Source organism: Chelonia mydas, chromosome 1 (genome assembly GCF_015237465.2).
Source record: "Chelonia mydas isolate rCheMyd1 chromosome 1, rCheMyd1.pri.v2, whole genome shotgun sequence".
In the NCBI taxonomy this organism is placed as follows: domain Eukaryota; kingdom Metazoa; phylum Chordata; order Testudines; family Cheloniidae; genus Chelonia; species Chelonia mydas.
In genome coordinates this window covers 106,793,620-106,817,546 of record NC_057849.1, presented here as the reverse complement: position 1 = coordinate 106,817,546, position 23,927 = coordinate 106,793,620, and the positions used below count along the sequence as shown (strand labels likewise).

General features: G+C 41.5%; 1 protein-coding gene across 15 annotated transcripts in view; it reads right to left on the bottom strand.

Annotated features, from left to right (window-relative positions):
- NAXD (NAD(P)HX dehydratase) overlaps positions 1-23,927 on the bottom strand; it is a 74,732-nt gene that overhangs the window by 47,909 nt on the left and 2,896 nt on the right. For 13 of the 15 annotated variants that reach the window (XR_005225078.2, XR_006287401.1, XR_005225077.2 and 10 more), the window contains exons 2-5: positions 22,391-22,762; positions 19,125-19,275; positions 13,564-13,609; positions 12,240-12,328 (exon numbers count right to left, since the gene is read on the bottom strand). Coding sequence is in view for 12 of the 15 variants with exons in the window: in XM_043535510.1 (XP_043391445.1) it covers positions 12,240-12,328; positions 13,564-13,609; positions 19,125-19,275; positions 22,391-22,762 (658 nt within the window). In the remaining 3 variants the exon portion in view is untranslated. The remainder of the gene's footprint in view (positions 1-12,239; positions 12,329-13,563; positions 13,610-19,124; positions 19,276-22,390; positions 22,763-23,927) is intronic. The other 2 variants (XM_043535519.1, XM_043535515.1) reach the window with 1 other exon arrangement.

Below are 23,927 nucleotides of genomic sequence, written 5' to 3'. Positions count from 1 at the left end.
TTTCATCTCTGATTTTGTAAGCAAGCAGTTTTTAAGTGAGGTGAAACTTGGGGTGTGCAGGACAAATCAGACGCCTGAAAAGGGTACAGTAGTCTGGAAAAGTTGAGAACCTCTGCCATAAGGAATGCAATTGCTACCCTCTAGACATTCCAGTCAGTACCTTCAACTGATCACTAGCCTAAGCTCCCAGAGAGAAGACACTTCAAAATGATCAACACAAACGTACCTCAAAAGGGGGGAAAATGAAAAACAAAGCGCAAGAGAAGCCCCCTTCAAAAAAACCATCAGGCTCTGAGGGGAACTGGTCAGGAGATCAAGAATAATAAAAGATCAGATCTTCAGAGAAGCGGAGTTATGAGAAACAAATGTTCTCTTATCCAACAGATATTACCTCTGCAGGACTCCTACTCCTGAAGCGTAAGAAGCTCTAGGAATGTCCCAAAAGAATAGCATCAACAATATAAAAAGGAGCCAGGAATCTCTTACAAGTCCAACACACAACATTTGAGAATGCAAAAAGGATTAACAATCCAATGCAAAAATTGACCAAATGAAAATTAGGGATGTCCCCAAATAAAAACTTTTTTTGAGTGGGGTGACTGGGCAAGAGTTTGGATTCCCCTATGGTGGGAATTAAAATCTCATAGTGAAAATCCACTTGGAGGTTGAATCCAAGTAATAATACTTTGTAAATCTGGAGCATAAACTATACAGTTGCTCTGCAGATATCTGCAATCAAAACATTCCTGAGGCAGGCCAAAGTGGCAGCTTTTCTTCAAATGCTGTGAACCTTTAAGCATCTGCTTAGCTCCAGGCTAGCCAAATAATAGTAATGTGAAATGCCATCAGATTTTTTTTTTGACTAGGTTCCCTTAGTAATGGTAAATTAAATGATAGATATAAATAAGAAAGAGGAAGTGTCTCCATAGTGGGATCCAAAGGCACCTTCCTGAAAGGCCCAGCAAACATCTCCCTGATTCTCCCCTGGCTACTGGTAAAAAGGGCAGAAGTATGCATAGGTGTATTTATCAGCATCTTATGTGCTTGTTATTCTTCTTTCTTTGTACGCCCAAAACACACATGAAACAGTCTGTAGTGAGTAACTAGGAACTGTGGAAGGTGATAGAAAAATAAAGCCATAAACTTATAAGCAAGAGTGTGGCAAGACTTGCTAGTCCTGAACTTTGTTTTCGGCATTCTTTTGTAATCAGAGTTCTGCCTCTGACCAAATGGAGGCTAACTGTTGTGCAAGGAAGCAGAGCACTGGCAAGCCAAGGTGCAGTCACCCAATCAATAATTTCACTCATCACTGGAGAATGTGTTTTCCAAGTCTTGCTCATTAGCGGTGCACTCTAAGGGCAGGTCTATATTTACAATGCTGCATCAGTGCAGCTGCAGCACTTCAGCGAAGATCTACTATGCTAGTGGGAGAGCTTCTCCCGTTAATTAATTACTTAATCCACCTGTGACGGGTTCCCCCCCACCCAGAGTGCCAACTGGAACTGGGGTACCACTGAGCCCCCCCCAACTCACAAGCCTGGGCTCCCATTCACCCTGTAATGCTGTGAGAAGCTGCAGACATGCTCCCGGTCTCTCATTTTCACCAGCACAGAGGTAGTAACACAGCTGTAGTAACATGCTGACAGGCTTTCTGACCAGCCCCTGCATGGGAAGGCTATACAGCTAGGGCACTTACCAGCTCCCAGGCATACACACCTCTGGAGGGTAAACCCAAATTATAGAGTCTTGCGCTGCACAGGGAACTGTACAGCGTAAGCTCATGAAATTTGCCCCCTCCCTCAATGTGGAAGTAGATATGCAACAACTTTCTGCCCCAAGTTATGATTTCCACACACTGATTTTAGAGAAAACAAAAACAAGTTTATTAACTACAAAAGATAGATTTTAAGTGATTATAAGGGATAGCAAACAGATGAACGCAAATTACCTAGCAAATAAACAAAAACACAATTTAAGCTTAATACACTAAAGAGATTGGATATGAGTAGCAAATTCTCACCCGGTTGATTTAAGCAGTTTGAAGAGATTCTTGAGGGGCCAGCTGCACTTGCTTACAGCTTAAAAACCACAGGTATTCCTTTCGCAAGCTAGAAATCCCTCTAGCCTAGGTTCCCCCAAGTTTAGTCCTTTTTCCTCAGATGTTTCAAGGAGTCTCTTTGGGCAGGGAGTCAGTGAAGAACCATGATGTCACTCCCCTGACTTAAATAGCTTTTGCATATGGCATGAACCTTTTGTCTCCCATCTTGGTTCCCATGCCTTTCAGTGGAAAAATACTGGTATTCCAAGATGGAGTCCAGTACCAGGTAATCTGGTCACATGCCCCTGTAGTGTTATAGCAGCCATGACTCATAGGCTGTTAGTAGTGTCCACAGGAAGGCTCCTCCCCTCCCACCCCCCCAGGAGATTAGCTTCTTCTAAGACCTATTGTTCTCCCTAATGGCCCTTCCCAGCCAGCCATCTAGACTGATTGCATTCTGCCTTGTGGGTGTTCCCAAGGTGTAATCACATTTGTAATAGATGCATAGACAATATTCCTAACTTCAGATACCAAAATGATACATCCATATAAATAGGATAATCATATTCAGTGTATCATAACCTTCGCAGTGATATCCTACATGATCCATCTTGCACAAAACACATCACAGTTATGCCATAATCATAACAATATCTCTATGAAGAACATGGGGCGTAGTGTCACACCACTTCTGCAAGAGATGTTAGTTATGTTGATAGGAGAAGCTCCCCCGTGAACATAGTACTGTCTATACCGGGGGTTAGAACAGTATAATGGTGTTGCTCAAGGGGTGTGAATTTTTCACACTTCTGTGTAACAGTTATACCAATGTATGTTTATAGTATTGACCTGGCCTAAGACTCATTTAGGCAACTCCAAATAAATTGGCATAAAGCTACAAAGTTCTGTTATATAAAATCAGATAAAGCCATTTATAATTTTAAGTGGCCAGTTTCAAAAGTCTAAGCAGAGTCTTATCAGAAACTTTTTCTTATCTTTGAAGATATGTGACTCAATGGGCTTCACTTGTGTTTGTCCAGTGCTTCAGGTAATTATATTAATGCAAACTGAAATTTAGATCTGCTGACATTTACACTGAGGCACCTTATACAGTAGATCAACAGATTTAAAACCAGCACACACAGTGTATAGCTCCAGGATTTAAGTAATCTTAGAAAGTGGAGTAATTAACCAATATGCCAAATCCTGGGTGAGGTAGTAATTGGAAACTAGATACCTATGATGGGAAGAGAATATTCTGGGCAGATTAGCTAGAGAAAAGTGGGGGGGGGGGGATTTTCCTTTTATTGTGAAGTTATGTGAATCTATAAACTCCTACGACTGATCTATTTGTTAAACGTATACACAATTATTCTTGCAGTAAATTCACAAATCTAAATTTTATTTCAGAAAGGCTATGTTTAAATATGTTATAAAATAAATACAGTAATTGTATGTTCATGAAAGATACCCGACTGACAGCAACCGACAACGATGTGCTGCACAGGAAATGCAAGAGTACCTACACTGTCCACCCAGGTGCCTCAAACTGAACCTGGGATGGACCACCTACCTGGACAGAGGGTACTTTCATCTTGGCTTACTAAATGTTTGGTCTCTTTTCTGAAGCAGACAGGGGAGTGTACAGTAATAATGGATTTTGTGGTAGAAATCTGTCTACCAGGGATAGAACCAAGTCCACTAACTTTTCATACAGATCACTGAAAAGACATCAGAAAGCAGAAACTTTCAGTATTTAATATCTTGAACTGGATTTGAAATGGTGACCTTTATGTGAAAAGCTCTATAATCCCATTACCAATCCAAGTTTCCCTCATAAAGGGCCTTAATCAACCAGATCAAATCAAAGTGACTTCACTGGCATGCTGTGGGTCAGAAGGTACCCAAGAACCAAAAAGACCTACCTGAATTTTAAGAAATAGTAATTTAAAGGGTTACACTGAAGTAAATTCAGAATACTAATACTTTTATTCATCAACCAAATTGTGGTTAATCATCACAGTGGACTTCAGACAAACTGGATGACTTTATATAATATCTGAGCTGCAGACCCCAGGTATACCAAGAGTTAGTTTCATCTTTAATGCCCTTGCATTTGTGGACTAGGTTAGCAAAAACAAAAACAAACCAAAGAAGAGGGGGTTCTATATCTTTAACATCAACCGTTTTCTTCATGGATTTACCAGTAACAAAACCACCACTAGAGAATCTGGCAGGCTTCACCTGCAGACTAAGACAGGAGCCATGGTGGCAATCCAGTAGTGCAGTTCCAAGAGCACTGAAGTTATATGTTCACAGTAAGATACTTTGTTTAATAAATGGGCTGCCACATTCTGCACCAGCTTCATTTTCTAACCTCATGACAACAAAGACATGGATGACTCTATCAAGATCTGCATCTGAAAGAAACAAGTCACATTCATCCTACCAGGCAACGACGGAGAACCAACAAAATGAGCACATTTGGCCACAGTTGCTAGTTGAACATCCAAGAACAGACTTGAGTAGAGTTTCAGCTAGTTAGATTTCAAACACTGGATCTTTTGTTTCACTGTGCCAACATGATCAGAGGTGATACAGCCATCGAACTGTGTACTGTCAACACACTATTGTGATCCATGTCTCCTTATTAACTATCCCAGAGGCATTATATGACTGTTGGGCAAGAGAAGTGACAGAATACAGCCCTATGCACACTGCCAAAGAGAGCCCTCAGGACAAATGAGCCACTACCTAACTGTCCTCTGAGCCTTCTCACACAAGAACAAAGCCACTCAAGAGCAACTCTACCCACCTTGCCAAAGACTATCAATACAACCATTTTATAGCCTGCACTTGGACATATCCAATTCTTTAACTGAGTTACAACATGGTTTGGTTTCAATCACACTACCAATTTTAATTTGTTGCAGCAATGCCAGGGAACAGCCATACTGGAACCATGTACCTTGACTCAGATTTTTTTTTAATAGTTTAGATCATCATGAAACAGGGGCCCTGACCAGCTGCAGTCATTAAAAATTCTAAGCACTGGTGGGCTGACAATTTCAACTTCATACATTTTACACTACCTATAATTTTCTTGTACTTTTAAAGTGGGGTACAGTAGTTACAATTCCCCTCTCCCCCCCAAAAAAACATATATTGTTGCTGGCACAGATGGCTGCCATGTAAAGAACGTAAGAATGACCATACTGGGTCAGACCAATGGCCCATCTAGCCCAATATCCTGTATTCCAGCAGTGGCTAGTGCCAGATGCTTCAGAGGGAATGAACAGAAGATGGCAATTATCAAGTGAACCATCCCACATTGTCCAGTCCCTACTTCCGGAAGTCAAAGATTTAGGGACTTCCATAGCATGGGGTTATGTCCCTCACCATCTTGGCTAATTGCCATTAATGGACTTGATGCAACTTTAACTATAGCATTGCCATTGTAAAGACAAACACAAGACATTAAAAAAACGTTAAAGAGAACTGCTGCAGAACTTTTACAAACCCCACTAATTCCTGGAATCTTCTCTACAAGAATTATATTTTGCTACTGTCCATATTATAACAAATCACTTTTACCCTAATTAGGAAAAGGTTCACACAAAGTCTTGATTATTTACATACAAGACCTATGGTCTAAGCTGCTGGTCTGTGGGTAATACATTGGCATGCAACAGCCATAAGTCCTAGTCCCTGAGCCAGTCTTAGTTCCCCAGGTTGGCAGTGGCTCAGAGTACGACTGCAGATGAGTGAGGCTAGGCTTTGCGGAAAAAGGAGCACTCAAATTGCTCTGAAATCACCCCTGTAGTAGCACCTTTGCTCTTTCAGGGTGGCTGGCCCCAGTCCAAAGTCTCACTCAGAGCAAAGGTATGTTACATTTGGGGTGAATCAGGTGGACCTTTTTCTAGGGTGTGGTGATGGTTAAGTATGTAGGAATTAATACTGTATCTGCCAGACTTCTTGCCTAACCTTGCAACATTCTCTCTTCTCATACAGCCAGCTGACATTTAGGGGCCAGATCCTGCCCCTTAAGTTTTGCAATTGATTTCAATGGGTATGGAATGGAGTCCTTAATGAGGTAGTGAGGGCCAAGATGCACCACTTGCCTGTCTCTCTACTGAGTAGAGTTTGAAACAGAGTCCAGGATGTTCCAAATCCCAAAGTGCACATATCACACACCACAGTTTTGGAGCATTCAGCGCATACTTTCGGTTGAGCAGGCCTGTATGAGGTGTATATCACTGGGGCCCACAAGTTGCTAGGTACTCAGCCACTTGGAAGGCTGGGAAGAGAAGGAGGTTGGCTGGCAAGGGCATGCACAGGAATAAAAATTTGGCTGCTTTTGGAGGGACACTTTGTGTGACCCCTGCAGCTGGAGGACCTGCCTCCCCACCTCACCCACCCCCCCTGGCAGCCAGCGGAGCTGCTTCTCCCTTCCCATCTCCTAATGCTGGAGAATCTGCCTCTCCCCGTCATGACCCCAGGGCCAGAGGAGCAGTCATCTCCCCACTACAGCTGGTGGAGCTGGCTCTTCTCCCCCTCCTCCTGTGGCCCCAGGGCCAGAGGAGCTCACTCTCCCCTCTCCGGTACCAGAGGAGTTCTGTGCTCCCGCTGGTGGGGTGGGGGGGAACCTGTGCTGCCCACCCCGCACACAACCCTGTTGGCTGTGCAAGTCAGCAAGCTGGAACTTATTTCACTAGGAGGGTGGTGAAGCACTGGAATGGGTTACCTAGGGAGGTGGTGGAATCTCCTTCCTTAAAGGTTTTTAAGGCCTGGCTTGACAAAGCCCTGGCTGGGATGATTTAGTTGGGGACTGGTCCTGCGTTGAGCAGGGGGTTGGACTAGATGACCTCCTGACGTCTCTTCCAACCCTGATATTCTATGAACTGGGACATTTATCATCTGTACTGCAATAGCACTTAGAGGCTCCAATAACGACCTCAACATGCTAGACCGGGGCTGGCAAACTTTTTGGCCCAAGAGCCACATCTGGGTATGGAAATTGTATGGTGGGCTGTGAATGCTCACGAAATTGGGGTTGGGATGCAGGAGGGGGTGAGGGCTCTGGGGGGGGCAGAAATGAGGAGTTCAGGGCGCAGGCGCGGGCTGGGGCAGGGTTTGGGGGGTCTGAGGGCTCCAGCTGGAGGTGCAGGCTCTGGGGTGCGGCTGAGGGATTTGGGGTGTAGGACGGTGCTCCAGGCTGGGACTGAGGGGTTCAGAGTGTGGGAGGGGGCTCCGGACTCGTGCAAGGAATTGGGGCACAGGGGGGTGCGAGCTCTGGCTGGGGGTGCAGGCTCTGGGGTGGGGCTGAGGATGAGGGCTTTGGGGTGCAGGAGGGTGCTCCAGGTTGGGACCGAGAGGTTCGGAGGGCAGGAGGGGGATCAGGGCTGGGGCAGGGGGTTTGGGCACAGGAAGGGCTCAGGGGTGCAGGCTCCAGGCAACGCTTACCTGAAGCAGCAACAAGTTCCTGGCCAATGGGAGCTGCGGAGGCAGCGCTTGGGGCAGGTGCAGCATGCAGAGCCCCCTGGCTGCCCCTACGCGTAGGAGCTGGGGCGGGAGGGGGAGGACACAACACATTGCTGCTTCCGGAATCCACGCGGAGCCGCAGCGCGCGCACACACACACACACACACACACACACACAGAGCGGCCCCTGACCCTGCTCCCCGGCTGGAGCATGGGAGCGGGGCAAGCCCCAGACCCCACTCTCCAGCAGGAGCTCAAGGGCCAGATTAAATCGGCTGGCAGGCCAGATGTGGCCCAGAGGCTGTAGTTTTCCCACTCCTGTGCTAGACACTGTACGTGCCTATAATGACAACACAGTGGGCACCCTGAAGAATTTACAGTGTAAGTATGTGATGACATAAAAAAGATGAATATGATGTGAGATGGTGGGGTGAAGAGGGAGATTGTGATCGGGCACTATGGGCTCAAGTTTTGCAGCATGTGCTATTCAATTCCACAGCAATGTTAATTAGGTTACCTTGTTGATTTTTTTCCATTACCTTGCCAAATCCTCTCAGAAGGTGCAGCAGTATATTTTACAGAATCCCTGGATAAAGGAGAAAATTACTCCTGATAAGGCTGAATGTTTAGGTTCCCTATAGAGCAGGGGCGGGCAAACTTTGTGGCTTGAGATCCGCATCGGGTTTCTGAAATCGTATGGAGGGCCAGTTAGGGGAGGCTGTGCCTCCCCAAACAGTCAGGCATGGCCTGGCCCCCACCCCCATCCAACCCCCCCTGCTTCTCTCCCCCTGATGCCCCCCCCCGGACTCCTGCCCCATCCAACCCCCTGTTCCCTGACGGCCCCCCGGGAACCTCTGCCCCATCCACCCCCTGCTCTCTGTCCCCGATTACCACCAGACCCTCTGCCCCTGACTGCCCCCCGCTGCCCCATCCAACCCCCCTTCTCCTTCCTGACTGTCCCCCCCTGTTCCTCGCCCTCTGACCGCCCCAACCCCATCCACACCCCTGGCCCCTGACCACCCCCCCAAACTTCCCTGCCCTCTATCCAACCCCCCTGCTCCCTTACCGCGCTGCCTGGAGCACTGGTGGCTGGCGGTGCGGCTGCACCAGGACAGAGCACCGGGTCAGGCTGGTCTCTGCAGCTGCGCTGCCGGTGGCACAGTAAGGTGAGGCTGCGGTGGAGGAGGAACAGCGGGGAGGGGCTGGGAACTAGCCTCCCGGGCCAGGAGCTCAGGGGCCGAGCAGGATGGTCCTGCGGGCTGAGTTTGCCCACCTCTGTTATAGAGACAGCTACTATTACCCAGCTCCTGGGATGTAATGGGGGAAAAGGAGTATGTGGCAGCTAGGTAAAGCTCTATCCTTCTCAGGCCTCATGCTGCTACCCTTGCCTTACTGGGAGGGGAGCAGGCACCCTGCCACCATCCGTCCAAGTGGCAGATGGGGCAATGGTCTGAAACTAGGAGTTGTGGTACACCTAGGACTGCAAATTACCCAGTTCAGCCCTGCATCCTTTGCAGCTCACAAGGAATGGAATTCTACCCAGTGCCTGCAGCTCATCAGGTTGGCCCTCTGCCCTAACAACCCTCCTCCTCAAACTTTGTTCAGACCCCCATGCCATGACATTTTGTATCCTGGGCATGAGTGTGTGTGCCTGGCTCCCAAGGCTCATCAGCTCAGACTCTGGCTGTCACATACCTCCTCTGACCCACACCTTCAAAAGACAGGCAAAGGCCATCCTGATGAGCCCAGAGAGCTTTCGTTTCACGTTCCAGCTCGCACTTTTAAGGAGAGCAAGGCAGGAAAATGTGCTACTTATCGTAAGGTACTCCCTCTTGAGGTGAAAGCAGTACTAAAAGAAGAAGCTGCAGTCAGGTCACAGCAGAGCAGAGAGCACAAGATCTCAGACTCCTGACTGCAGTAAAATGGGGCATTGTACAGCAGTCTGGCAAAATGTCAAATTCTGCAAAATAAAAATCAGTGAACACAGAATACACAAGGCCTTGATAATGACTGGCATAACAAGCAGGGTCATGGAACGTCAGCTGCCTAGCCACTGTCATGCATTATGCAGATATCACAGCAAAGGTGACCTTTAATGAGGGGTACGAAGAAGGACAATGCAATAGCTCTGCAAACTTTTATAGGGAGCGCCTCTCATTCATAAAGGGAGATAACTATGCAAGGGATGTTTGAGAAGAAAAAATGGACTGATGGGTTTTGCTGTTGCTGGAAGAGCAGAAACAGGGACTGACAGCTCAATACCACATAAGAGATGATATGTAAAAGATGCAACTAAGTCTTGAATGGCTTTAAAAGTGAATGTGGGCAGTGTGTGTTTGACACAGACAAAACTGGATTTAAAACATTCCACCAAGGCATTTGGGAACCCGCAAAAATGCACAGTGCCCACATTTATGAGGAAAGACCATTATTAAGACCGCAAACAATTCATGGAGGTCACAGAAGAAGGGAGGGGAAACAGGGCTGGGGCATGGGATTGGGACTCCCCTCCCAACAGGTAAGATTTAGTCACAGGTATTTTTAGTAAAAGTCATGGACAAGTCACAGGGCTGTGACTTATTGTTTATTGCCCGTGACCTGTCCATGACTTTTATTAAAAATACCCATGACCAAAACGTACCCTTAACCATTATCTCACATTTGGAAGCAGGAGAATGGGCAAGAAGTCTTATGGGGAGGTAAAAAATTTTTTTTGAAAACCAAACCTGAACATTGTTTGCGTTTTTAAATCTTAAACTTTATTCAAGTTTAAGTAATGTTCCCAGCAACATCCAACCATACTGAATAAGTACATCTCTCCCCCGACAGAACGTGGTCCTCGGGAGCCAAAAAAAAAATATCTTACCACGTTATAGGTGAATCCGCATTATATCGAACTTGCTTTGATCCACCGGAGCACTGCTTTACCACGTTATATCTGAATTCATGTTATATCGGGGTAGAGGTGTATATTAGCTGACTGTTTCTGCTAAGTCAGTTTGAAGTGTAAAAATTAGTGATAGACACAAACAGTGACAAGGCTTCAGACCTAACATTCTATTTGGATGAATAAGGCAAGTTCATTCACACACACAGAGCGTTTGTCTTTTTTACAGAATTAATAGGATAGTGCATCAGATTAGCATCAAAAGGTTTTCTATGCAACCAGAGGGGCAACTTTTTTTTTTTTTTTTTTTTTTTTTAAATTGACAGTTTTATTCTACAGAAGATGCTGAACTAAAATCTGTGTGGAAAGAAAAATCTGTAGGAATTCCACATATAGAAATTTAGAGAGAAAGAGAGAATCTGTCACTTCATGAAGATCCAGCAATCTCTTGTTTGCTCACAGATCTCTCCTTTCTGACCACATTATCTCATTTTTTCCTATGATACCTTTTCATTACCACAAACTAGTCAACAGTACTGTGTATCAACTCCTCCCACATAAAGTCATAGTGGTTACCCCAACTGTCATAGCTCCACTGAAGTAAGTGGAGTTGTGACAATTTACACCAGCTGATGATCTAGCCATTGGAGTATAGACATTAGTGTGGTTGCACCAGGGCAATGCAAACAACTCTACCTTGTCTACACCAGGAAAACAAAAAGGTGTGCTTTAAAAAATTTTAAAAAAGCCCCTCCCCCCCAAAAAATCCTGATTGCTTACTTGTTTTAAACATATTTTTTCAATTTTCACATAGAAAACATTTAACATCTTTAAAATGTGCTAACTGGTAGCAATCAATCCCAGGCTTCCCTTTAGGGTTGATCACTTTAAAAAAACATGTTAGCACCCTTTTTAAAGTATTAAATCCTGTCTACAGTAGCATTTATCAAATGTTTCGATTCTTGTTTTTAAAGCACTGTTTTTTCTAGTTTATATAAGGTTCTAGTGTGTGTAGACATGATTTACACCAATGCACTGCAATTTGTACTGCAAGCTTACTGTAGGCCTCACTTACAGGGCTCTAGATCTTGATTCTTACTTGGTACATTCATTCCTAACAATTTGCAAAATCTAACCCAAACAATGTCGCCTGTAAGATATCCAGTTAGTGACACACTCCAGCCAACAATTGAAACAAACAAACCAACTAACCCCTCACAAATTCATATAAGCAGACCTTGATATTTTATATTGAGTCTAGTTAACAAATGTAGTCATTAAAGGGTTATCTACAAGGTGAAACATTTAAGAAGTTTAGATTAAAAAGAAAATCATAAAAAATTAAAATCAGTTTCTCGTGCAGTAATTTAGCATGTATAGTGTCATGTCCACAGCGGTGAGAAAGTAAAACTGATTCAGAACCACGAAGAAAAAAATTTGGGATGTGAGTGTTTTATTTTGGCTTTTAAAAAGAGATTCTAAAACGCTGACTTGTCCCATACTCAGTTCTGGATTTTGTGACTGTTCTCGTTTAATGCATTACAATTATGAACACATCAGCAAGCAAGCTGAAAGAATAACGTTTGCTTTTTTAATTTGTGCTTTGACAGAAACACGCACGCGCAAACACATGTACCTGGCTCTAACAGGTCAGAATCTCCACATGCTCTTAAATGAAAATACATAATACATAATCACTTTCATAACCTTTAATTCACCTGTCCTGTGATTCAGGAAGAGAAATATTGTAAACCAATGAACTATCACAATGAAACGTTCAATCTTGTAGTCCTGACTTGATAATTTAAAGAAAAAAAAAAGTTAGTTACTTACAGCACTGGATGAACAATCAGCTCTGGACTATATGACTTTATTACAGCTGCTGCATCTTTGGTACAAAATACGTGGGATAAGTCTGCACCCTAAGAAAGAAAATTTGCAGAATTACCATTTGTAATCTTAGTAGCGGATAAACAATGATTCCAATAGCTATTCATTGAACAACTATGGATTCCTACTGCTTGTTAAATAAAGCAAACTTGGCACCTATTTGTTCCATCTTGACTAGCATTCAATAGTTTGGAGAGAAATTACTTTATTTCTTAGCTCTAACTTCCATGCTAAATTGCATATTTACAGATATACTTGCTTACTGAACAGGATTATGGCAAAAATCAGTGAAAGTTTACGGCCAGATCTTGAAACCCTTTATCACATGAGTAATCCTCTCCATTCATGCATGAGCAAGAATGACAGGCCTAGTCCCACAGTAAGGAAAGACAAAAAGGAGACAGTCAAGTAGGAGATAGGTTACAGCACAGACAAAAATTGGTGTTGTGCTATATTCATGCAGGATAAACAAGATTACCCATGAGTTCTTTTCCAATCCCATAGTTTTTGATCCAATGAACCAAATCTGGACTAGAGATAAATTGGCACAATTTCATTTATTACCATTGAATTGCATGCATTTCTGAGTTTGACCCTATGCTTCTTTTACCTCTGATAAGAAAAAGCAAATAATATACACGTAGGTTAGGTAGCCAGGGACAAGAAGTTTCCAATACTTCGGGTGTAGAAAGACACACCAGACTTAAAAGATACAAACACTTAAAGGAAGACAGTAACCAACTAATGGCTCCTCTGGTGTATTAATATCATCATTTAACATTTTCCAAGCCCTGAGCAATTTAAGGTCCTGATCCTGAAGTCTGTTCTGTTAAGGTGAAATGCTATGTCTGTGCATATGCCCACTGAATTCAGTAAGGTTCCAGGTTGGTGCAGCAGCCTGCCTGCACATAACAAATGGCTCTATTATGGCCATAGTGTCTTGTCATACCGAGTAGTCATCTTTGTCAAACTTTAAACACAAAAGAGCCCAGTTTAAATTACTTTTGGTCTTGCCTAAATTAAATAATAATAAACTTAGCTTACTGAAAAAAAAATAATGAATGACTTTTACAAATCTGAGATTCTTCCTAGCCATAGAAGTTATGAATGTTCTAGAACTCAGAAATTAAAAAGATAAAAAAAAGTTACATTTCTAGTAGAACTAAAATCCCATACACAGTACAATACAAGCCTTTTGCAAATGACACTAGACAATCCATTTATGTTATTAAAAATACATTACACATGAAAGCAGGAAAACACATACCACTTTTAGAGCTGAAATTGCAGCAAAATATGGTGCCCCAGTGTACCTACAAATGAAACATTTTCTAGGTTAGGAAACAGACACACAATTGTATCAAAAGACAAAGTTGGCAGTTGACCACCCTGCTACAATGAAGAATCGAATTCAAGAGCAAGTTAAATAAATAAGCTCAAGTAGTTCCTATTTATAAACGATGGGTGAAATCCTGGCCCCACTGAAGTCAATAGCAAAACTCCAAGTGACTTCAACGAGGCTGAGATTTCACCCTATGCCTCCACTCTCACTTGTGTGATATTTACATGGATTACATCATAAATAAAAGTCAACTCAAAGTACTCACATAAGCACAAGAGACAGACTCAATCCATTCAGAAAAGGGACTCAGAAAAAGCTCAGGTATAAAAGACAGTATCTTGCAACGTGCCTTGCCAGGTCAAATTTGGGCTCTAGTAGACCAATCAAAAAAGCGAATTAGAGAGACAAGGGTAATCCAATAGGGAAATCCTAACTGTAACAAAAAGGTCCCTTCCAACCCTGATATTCTATGAAAATAATGAATTTAGCTCTTTAAGTGGTATTTTTAATCTGTAGATTTCCAAGCACTTCACAATAGCGGTAATATCTCCATTTTAGAGACAGCCAAATGGAGGCACAGTAAGGTGAAATGACTCACCCAACGCATCACAGTGGGTGTCACGACTGAGATGTTTGGCAGTCTTGCCTTGGGCTCAGAGCAGGTCAGAGTTCAAGATGGACCAGAGAGCAAAACCGAGAGTCAGGCGTCAGAAAGGGTCAGGATACCAGGAGATCAACAGCAGGATCGGGTACTAGAGGGGAAGCAGTCCTAAACACGGGGAACCCAGCTGCATGGACAACTTCCTGTCCCTGTGCTTGGTTTAAATAGCAGCTCTGAACCAGTCAGTCAGATCCCAGGACTGGACTCCTCTGTCAAAGTTCAGCTTCTATTCAGACAACTTTTAGGTCACTGGGCGACAGGTTGGAACTTACTAGCTCCTCAGGACCAGGGTTCAAGACACATGGTCCCTATCATCAGGTCCCTGGCAGAACCAGGAATAGAGCCTAGGTCCTATAACTTCCAGTCCTGTGCCCTCCTCAATTGACCTACACTATCTCCTGTTCCCCAGAGTTCAAATCAGGATACTATTAGCAAAAAATGCCACCTGATAAGTGTTGAGAAGGTGCATAATAAGAGTCTCAAAAGGCAGCTTGAATTCAAACCAAGAACCATGGCCAGGTAGCCAAGATGTAGTTCTTAAGTCTGGTGTAAGTCAGGAATCGTATAAGGACATCACAACTATCATCAGTTGTTTCACCTTGTTACTTTATTCTCAATGCTTCTCCCATAAGCTCCACTTACACAATGTAGAAGGAAATTTAAAGTAAGATATTAGGGTGGAAAGAAGAGAGAAGGTAGAGGGGAATGGAACTCAAATGACCAAACTTCAACTGCATTTATAGCCAAAACAGGGATGGCATGACATTTACCAGAAGTGGTTTTTACTACCCCAAGAAAAGCTAGTTAGTTTTTATCATAGTCACACTTTAAGGCACTTTCTGTTTCATTAATGCATACCACCTTACACTTAGTTTTAGTTAGATTCAAATTGTGGTTATATAAATTAAATTTCTGAATCTATTGGCTTAAATTTGGCAAAAAAAAGTAAAACTGAACTGGGTGTAATTCTAATATATGCAATCATAGCATTGAACATGGGAACGTCTACACATTTTGTTTGGTATTTTCTCAAGTTACACGTTTCAGTCAGGACCTGTTCCATTTTTCCACGTTACATAGACAAAAATTAAAAACAGCTGATTATATGAAAGTGACAATACTGCAGAACTGTAGGCTTGAAACTTTAAGCAATCAGAAGCATGCAGAGTTGTAGACTACCACTCCAGATCCATATGGCAGTACAGCATTCTGTAGCACAAGCCCAACTTTTATGAAATGTACACACTAAGCCTCAATTTTGAACTGATGTATCCGAAGTTTGAAAAGATTTGTTCTGTGCTCGCTGAACACTGATGCAATTGTACCACCAGTTCTATGAAGTCAGATGTAATATTAGTAGTCTTCAGATTTTTCCCACCATGTTACAGGGGAAACTTTTTTCTTCATAGCAGATGAACACTGATTTTAGATACAGCGTTTCTATTTTAAATGCAAGTGAATATGGCAGAAAGTGAGGATTTTTACTGAGCAACCACTGCCAGGCAATTTCTTCTTGTTCAGTTGACAATTTCTTTCCTGCTTATTTTAGATGAAGACCAAACCAGGTTGGCCAACATGTGTAGAGGAGTAACTGCTTCATTAAATCTCTTTTGTGCTGTTGCTTTGCACGGTGCAAGATCTTCAGTAAATCCAACCATACTTTGCATGCAACTGCAATTGTTAATGTGCCCCTTTGGAATGTGTCAAATGCCACAGCAACTGGTTTCTACTGACTGATCAAGTTCTTTGCTTCTTGGTAAATCCCTTGATTAGTAGTTACACTGATCACTCTACCTTCAAATTCTGCCTCATGATCACTCACAATCCTGAGATAACACAGCCAATTTTTAATTTATGTTTCCAGGCATACTATTTGAGTGTTCCATTGTGTCTCACCAGGGATTTGGGATTTCACAGATCCTTGGCATTTTTTTTAAACAGGCTCCAGTATTCACAAATACTTTTGTAAATCTACTACATGTTTCATCAAAGCACTTGGTGCAAGGTCTTGTCCAAGTAGATTTAGCCAATGTAAGGCACATCTATATGTAACTAAAGTGTCATTTTTTCCAAATTACTTCTCATTCTTTACATCTTTCCCCCCCCCCACTGTCTGTCAGGTAGCTCACCACCACAAAACATACAATTCACTTACTAATGCCTTGGCTTCTCTTGCCAGGGTATCACAGTACTTTCCAGTCTTATTGCTTCAAGTCTCAACCTCTGTCACATTTTGAGATTCAACCCAGACCAGTGAGTGGTTGTGTCACTACTCGCCCCATAACTCTGAATGCCTTAAAATGCTCTGCTGCTGTAACTCCCTGTCTGGCCGCTCCCAAACAGCATATGAGCATGCACTGAATGACTGCATGTTAAGCAGCAGTGGTTCAGCAGCTCTGATTCCAGCAGCCTGCTTGCTACACTACAGCCAGACTCTGGTCTCAACCAGCCTTTGTTTTTATTAGCCAAGTGACCCCCAACACACACCCAGTCCCAAATTTCCCCAAAACCATCTACCCTGAAAATGTCCAGCCCCATCCTGGAACATTCAGAGAAGTAATAGGGTCTGTTGCTCCTTTAAAGACACAAAAGCACAGCAGCCTGTTGCTTTAACTGGAATTAATAATCAATTTAAGTCAAACACAGTAGTAGGCGGATTTGGAATAAAAGTAAAACAAGTTTATTTAACCAAAAATACACAGATTTTAAGTGCATTCAAGAGATAAAGTCAGAAATGGTAACAAATAAAAGTGAAAACACGAATCTAAAAGTTTAAAACTTAAATTTAGCAAGATAGTCTTTGTTAAAGAGGATTTTCCTCTGATCCAGTCTTTCCAGCTTTTTACTGAATGGCCTGGCCAGGACATCACAGAGATTAAATTGCTTGGTTTCTTAAGGCAAAGAATCCCTTAGGGGCTCACTCCCCCTCTCTTTATAGTCCAATGAACATTTGAAACACATTCTTCTGAAGGGTACCCTCGGGTAAAGTTCATTAGTTCACGCTGAATAAAGGAGCCATGAGGTTGGCAGGATAAGACTCCAAGCTGGTTCCTTCCCCGCTGGCTGTTGCTACTACGCACATTATCTCTTTCTGCTGCAACTTCCCATATAAATGATAACTCACTGAATTTGGCCACACCTGGCCTGAAGTGTTGGCCTCTTTTCTTGTCTGAGGAAAACCTGTTTATCAACTCCCCGACATGCCTGGTTTAAACACCTTTTAGTCACAGACTTTAAAGCATAATATTAGTGAGTATCTATAATTTCACACACAGCCTTGTTACATATATTGTACAATTATATTATTGACCAGCATGTTATTTGTTTTCAAATGATACCTCACAAGGCATACTCTGTACAAAAATCATTGCAGTAGTGTGAAGGGTGTGAATACAGAAGTGCTTACGCTCACAACCACTGATACATAAACCACAATTTTCCCTGTGTGCATACAGTTAGCTATCACTGGGTCACTACACATTATTCCAACCATATGCTTTTCCACATAATTTATTGCGTGCTACTATCCTCAAGCCATCAGTATTTGTGTTTAACAGTTCACCAGCTACCTGCTTTCGACTGGATGCTTTGCAGCTTGGCCTTAGGCAGCTAATCATTGCTTGATAAGTTGGACGTTAAATAAAAGAGAAGGGAATATTATAGCCATAAAATATCCTGCAATTTTCAAGTCTAATTTTTGTTTCAGTTTTGGAGTTGTTTTTGTTACAAAAATATCCATTTTTGGTTCAAAACAATGATACTTACTCCTTGTTTTCTTTAGCCGACCTGCATCTGATGTACTTGGCAATGGTTATGCAAGTATTATCGGTACTCATCCTCAGAGTTTGATTCCAGTTCTACTACTTAGTGTATGCGCAACATGCTTCAGGTGGCATGGGACCAGGATTCAACACCAAATTTGGTCCGCCGGTTGGATCATTAGCTTCCCCAAGTTGGCCTGGATACTGACGGGGAGTGCGACGTGAATGCTGATCCATATGTTTAGCCAAAGGGAGTCTGGTGTCTTTCTTCTTTCCACAGCATTTTGCAAAATGTTTCCTCATACGGTCTGCCTTCCCATTCACTTTTTCTTTGCAATTTCTGCCTTTAAGACTCTCTTTGCCGCCACCATGAACTTTCTCAAAATAGCCATGGATTGGGTCAAGTGGTCTTCCACCTTTGCTCATGCTGAAATACTTTGACTTGAGTCACCGTACACCAGAATTCAGTTGCAGCAACTGTACGCCAACTAGTCCAGTACTCTGTCTCTTGATTTGGCTAGACAGGTAGTTTGGCAATTTACCTCAAACAGAAAATGAAATGTCTGAATCTGGGAATTCCCCTTCTCTGTTTGCTTAACAAACATGTAATTTTCATTGCTAAAGCAAAGAAGGGGTATTCCCAGATTCAGATGTTTCAGTTTCTGTTTGAGGTAGCTAAGGCACTAGCATACAATTTTAGGTCTTTTTTGTTTTATTTTAACTGAAATTAAAAGAGACCATGTTACTGCAAAATCATTATTAAGTTGCTTGATATTTGCCAGTAATTTTCATTAGTATGTTCTAATAATTTTATTCTTCCAGTTTCCCAGTTTAAACTGGTATTTACCAGCCCTGTCCTAAACAAGTTTTCCCCCCAGGAAACTGCCAACCCTTAAGTCTTGCATCACTGACATAGGGGGACACGTATTCTGATTCTAATGATGGACTAAGTAAAGCCCCCTTTGAAAACAGTATTTTCAATGTAAATTATTTAAAAAAAAATAGTAAAACATGTACTTGAAATCCCTAATCAACAACAGCATATATATTTCTGTTTAACTTACTCTTGACATCCTCCCACGATGCCTATCCGTCCATCTTGACCTTTATGCTTCTTTGCTGTTAGAGGAGGAATAACATTGCGCACCAACTGAAAAATATTCTCCATATCCTTTATAGAATGTGTTTTGTGTAGTGAAAAGGCTCTCTCGATAACTAGAAAAAGATAGAAACATTAAAAAAATTACTTCAGAAATGTTTCTTTTTAAATTGATAGAAACCTCAGTGCATTTTGAAACATTCAGAAGTATTGGTGTAATTAATTTCTATAACAGAGGTGTTACATAGTCGCACAGAATGATTAAAAAACCCAAACTCTCCAATTTTACTTTTAACAAAACTATTCAGTCTTGCACTCAGTAATTGTCCTTGCCATACCAACACCACAAATAGAAAAAAAAAGATATTCTAAGAAAGTTAGGAGACAACTCTGAAAATATTCTTGTAACAAACAAGAAAACACCGGCTCTGCGCAATGTCAGCAGAAAACCCTTTTCTCCAACCTTTACAGAATCTAACATTAAACCACACTAGCTAAACTGTAGCAAAAATCACTTTATAGTGTTCAATAATGATAATTATATTCCTGGCTGATCTCGTTTTGAAAAAACTTCTATAATATAAAGAAAAGGAGTACTCGTGGCACCTTAGAGACGAACCAATTTATTTGAGCATAAGCTTTCGTGAGCTACAGCTCACGAGTACTCCTTTTCTTTTTGCGAATACAGACTAACACGGCTGTTACTCTGAAACCTTCTATAATATAGGCATTCAACTCCCATTGGGATCAAACGCTAACCTTCTTGGAGCATGGCCAAAATATCATTGTCACAATCCAGAATATAACAAAACTCATCTCCGCTCTGGAAATAGGGCAATATTTCCCCCTTAAAATTACTCAACATTTTACAAACCACCTAGTTTTCTACCATAAAATCTACAAGACACATGCATCCCATACACCTCACAACCTACTTACAGTGCCTTGGCTGCTAAAAAACCTTCAGTTTTCTTGCTTTTCTAGAACAGAGACTCTATAATGAGGGGGAAAGAGTAGAGAACATGAAAAAAAAAAGGAACTCTAGACTGGATTTCACTTCTGCCTAAAGATTTCACTTCAACTTTAGATACAAATAACTTAGGTCCCAAATCATTAACATATACAGTATGTTGCCTTAAATAATTACTTTTAAAGCATATTTTATTATAAACTGTAAAAAAAACCTCTTATGATTGGAAGCCAATTCAGAGTTTCTCTTGCTACAGTACAAAATTACAACTATACATCTGCATCATCAAATGTAGTAGACAGGTAATAGAACATCTTTCAGATTAAAAGTGAATGCATTTTAGAAGTAATAAATATTAAGGTTAAATGTGTATTGTGTTCAAGATTTAGGAGCTTAAGTAGTTTTCTGTACCACTACTAGTAAGAAATAAACTGTAGTATACATACAGGGTCTAATTTAAATATTAAAATACTGCTCAAAAACTTTGATAAACTATTATGACATCAAAAAGTAGTATTATAGACCAGATATCCATTCAATAGAATAAGAAAGTATGCTAACTTAAACCATAACAGACCCAAACATTCATTCCTTGTTTATTCAAGACTCCACTAAATTTCAAGAGAAGTTTGGGGGTCAGAGAAACACAGGACTGGGCCTTACATTTATTTGGCTCCTTAAGTGTCCAAACTATAAGTTCTGATAGCCTGCCCAGAACCAGAAACTGGCTTACAGAGTTTTATTTCTAATTCTGCTTATCTATATATATATATATATAAGACTACTCATCCACTGAATACTGAACCCACATATGATTTTAAACAAAACAACTGTTCATTCCAACCTGATTGGCTATAACCATCATAAGCCATATAGGCTTTGCTGTCAAGGTGGACACAACACCTGGTATGCGATTACTGTTACTGTCCATTCTTTCTATGTAAACATACAGAGAAATCATCAATATAAATGACACACTGTCACAAATCTTGAAAAATCTGTGTTACTATGCACTGCATACATGATTACAGAAGGTGTGTGGACTAGAGTCTAAAGGGGAAAACAACAAAACAACTTTGCATAGATGCCAATTCTAAGGATATTTTGAAAAATCCAGACTCCAAAAAATTCATAAATTGGTGCAGGAGGAAAATAAGATTCAAAATATTTTTGTAAAGAAAAAAAGTAAGTATTTGAATGATAGATCCTCAAGCAGGTGTAAACTATCATAGCTCCATAGCATTCAACAGAGCTATGATAATTTACATAATTTGAGGATCTGGCCCTTGGCCTGTAGATAAAGTATACCTTCACATAATTTAATATCTAGAGCAGGGATTCTCCAACTTCATTGCACCACAACCCCCCTTCTGAGAACAAAAATTACTACATGACCCCAGGATGGGGGGCCAAAGCCCAAGCCCCACCGCCCTGTGTAGGGGGGCCAAAACTGAAGCTCAAGGGCTTCAGCCCCAGGCAGGGGGCCTGTAACCTAAGCCCTGCTACCCAGGGCAGAAGCCGTCAGGCTTCAGCCCCAGATGGTGGAGCTCAGGCTTCAGCTTCGGCCCTGGACCTCAGCAAGTCTACGCCAGCCCTGGCGACCACAACTGAAATGGGGTCACGACCCACAGTTTGAGAACCGCTGATCCAGAGTGAAATCCAGGCCCTACTGAAGGGAATGGCAAAACTTCCTTAGACTTCAGCAGGGCCAGGACTTCAGCCGTAATGTTCAAAAAATGTCTGACATACCCACTGTTAAAAACGTCAATACATGTTATTTTTCCAGGTCTTTTTCATTACTTTGAATTAACATTTTCAAATATGATGAAAGCCTTGACAGCAAGATTACTACTCAAAAACGTTAAGATCTATATTTCTTTTTTCAATTTTATGTAGACTGTTGTTTCATTCTGCTGCAAGACACTTGCTTCCAGATCATTTTCAGTAAAAGTTAAGCTCCGTAAGATATTATATATAATTGCATTCTATATAGATCTGAACGTGACATGAACTGACCAGTTCTTATGGACTACTTTTCCAAAATGTTATTTCAATATTTAGAATTTGTTAGAGCTTTTTTTTATTTTAGTATCAGTACAATAGCAAGGCAAGACATTTTAATTCAATTTACAGACAAAAAACTCATCACAATATTGAAAATAAGTCAAAGCTAGACATTTATTTTCAGATACGACCACCAGCCATCGCACAAATCTTTTAAATATAATATTAGATCTTATTTATGCTATAGAATGAAGTACCTATTGGTGGAGAAAGTGCTGCTGTCATAGCATTATAATTAAAGTTATCGCCATATGATCGGTGATTTGCTCTCTGAGGTGGACTAGTTGGTATAGACTGTGACCTTTGTGATACTGTAGAAGAAATTCCTGCCAACATCTGTCCCAACATTTGTAACATCTGGAGTTCTCGAGCATGCTCAGCTTCACGGCGCTTGTCCTCAATTTTAAGTCGTTGCTCTTCATATTTGTAAAATTTCTCTTCTGTATCCACACTTTGTTGTAGGAATTTTTCCATCATTTTATCCAGTGTTAAATTTGCATGGCGTTTTTTTGATCTTTTGGGTTGAGAGAGTGGTTGTGTACTGGTTTGAGCATTGATTTGTTTAAAGCCTAAAACAAAGTAGATAAAATTATTTTCAATCTTCCAGACACACTAAAAGGAACAAGTAAATAGTAAAACTGTTCCCGTTGTGAAATGGAGATCTATTTTGCCATCTCAGAGTATTATTTTGTTTCAAAATTAGGCATGATTATTTCTGATGATTTTAAGAGTACCAAAATAGGGAATACATGCTTATCCAAAAAGTTATACAGGTAACATGTAATCAAATAGGGACCCCTTTTAACTGCTGTAGTACTAAACTTCAAAAATAGGAAGAGGCTTTTTGATCTTTTAAAAAGGTTTGTGAAAGCTATTCAACAGTACAGCCTCATTTGTGTATTGCAGGTAATTACGCTAATCAGAATTGAGCTTCAGCCTGCTGGCATTTTAGATTTGCATTTCAAAAAAGATGTTAGTGTAAACAACACTTTGATGAGATTTATGTATAAAAAGGAGATTGGTTAAATGTCAACCAATTGGCTAACTTCCGAGTGTTCCGAAGACAGAGTCAGGTTTTAGACAAATATCCACAGCACAAGACTGGACTTTAAAAAACATTTGTGTAGAGTACAAAGGGCAACAGGGAAAGGGGCAGGCCTTATGTTGCTTTCTACTCCCTCCCCCCGCAACTGTACTATTTAACTGAATCAAATAAGAGTTCTAGAAAAAGCCCACTTAGGTTTTTGGCCCACGAATGACAGTACATAGATAAAAACAAACAGAACATTTTCCTTATTTTTAAAAAATAATAGTTACACAGTGATAAACAGAACTGCATAGCATCTATAGCAAAGTTTAAACATACCAGGAATGATGAGGATGCTGCTGTTTTTATCCAGAACTGTTTGGCACCTCCTATCTTATCTCTACTTTAGTTTCCTATTTGTTTCCTATTGATAACAAACGAATGAAAACTAGCAGACCCTTCATTCTCCCTCCCCCATATTGCAACTATTTACTTAGTAATTTTTTAGAGCTTCATGAACTAATTCCTTTCCGCTCCTGCTTTCATTCTGGGAAGAGCCAAAGGGACGAAACACTGGGATAGGGAAGGAGAAGGGCAAAAAAGAGAAGAGAAATTAAATGGAGGAGACAGGACTCCACAGTGGGGGGGAAGGGGTTAAAGACACTAAGGACGTTTTAATCCAGTTCCCCTTGAAGAGGATGAGAGGG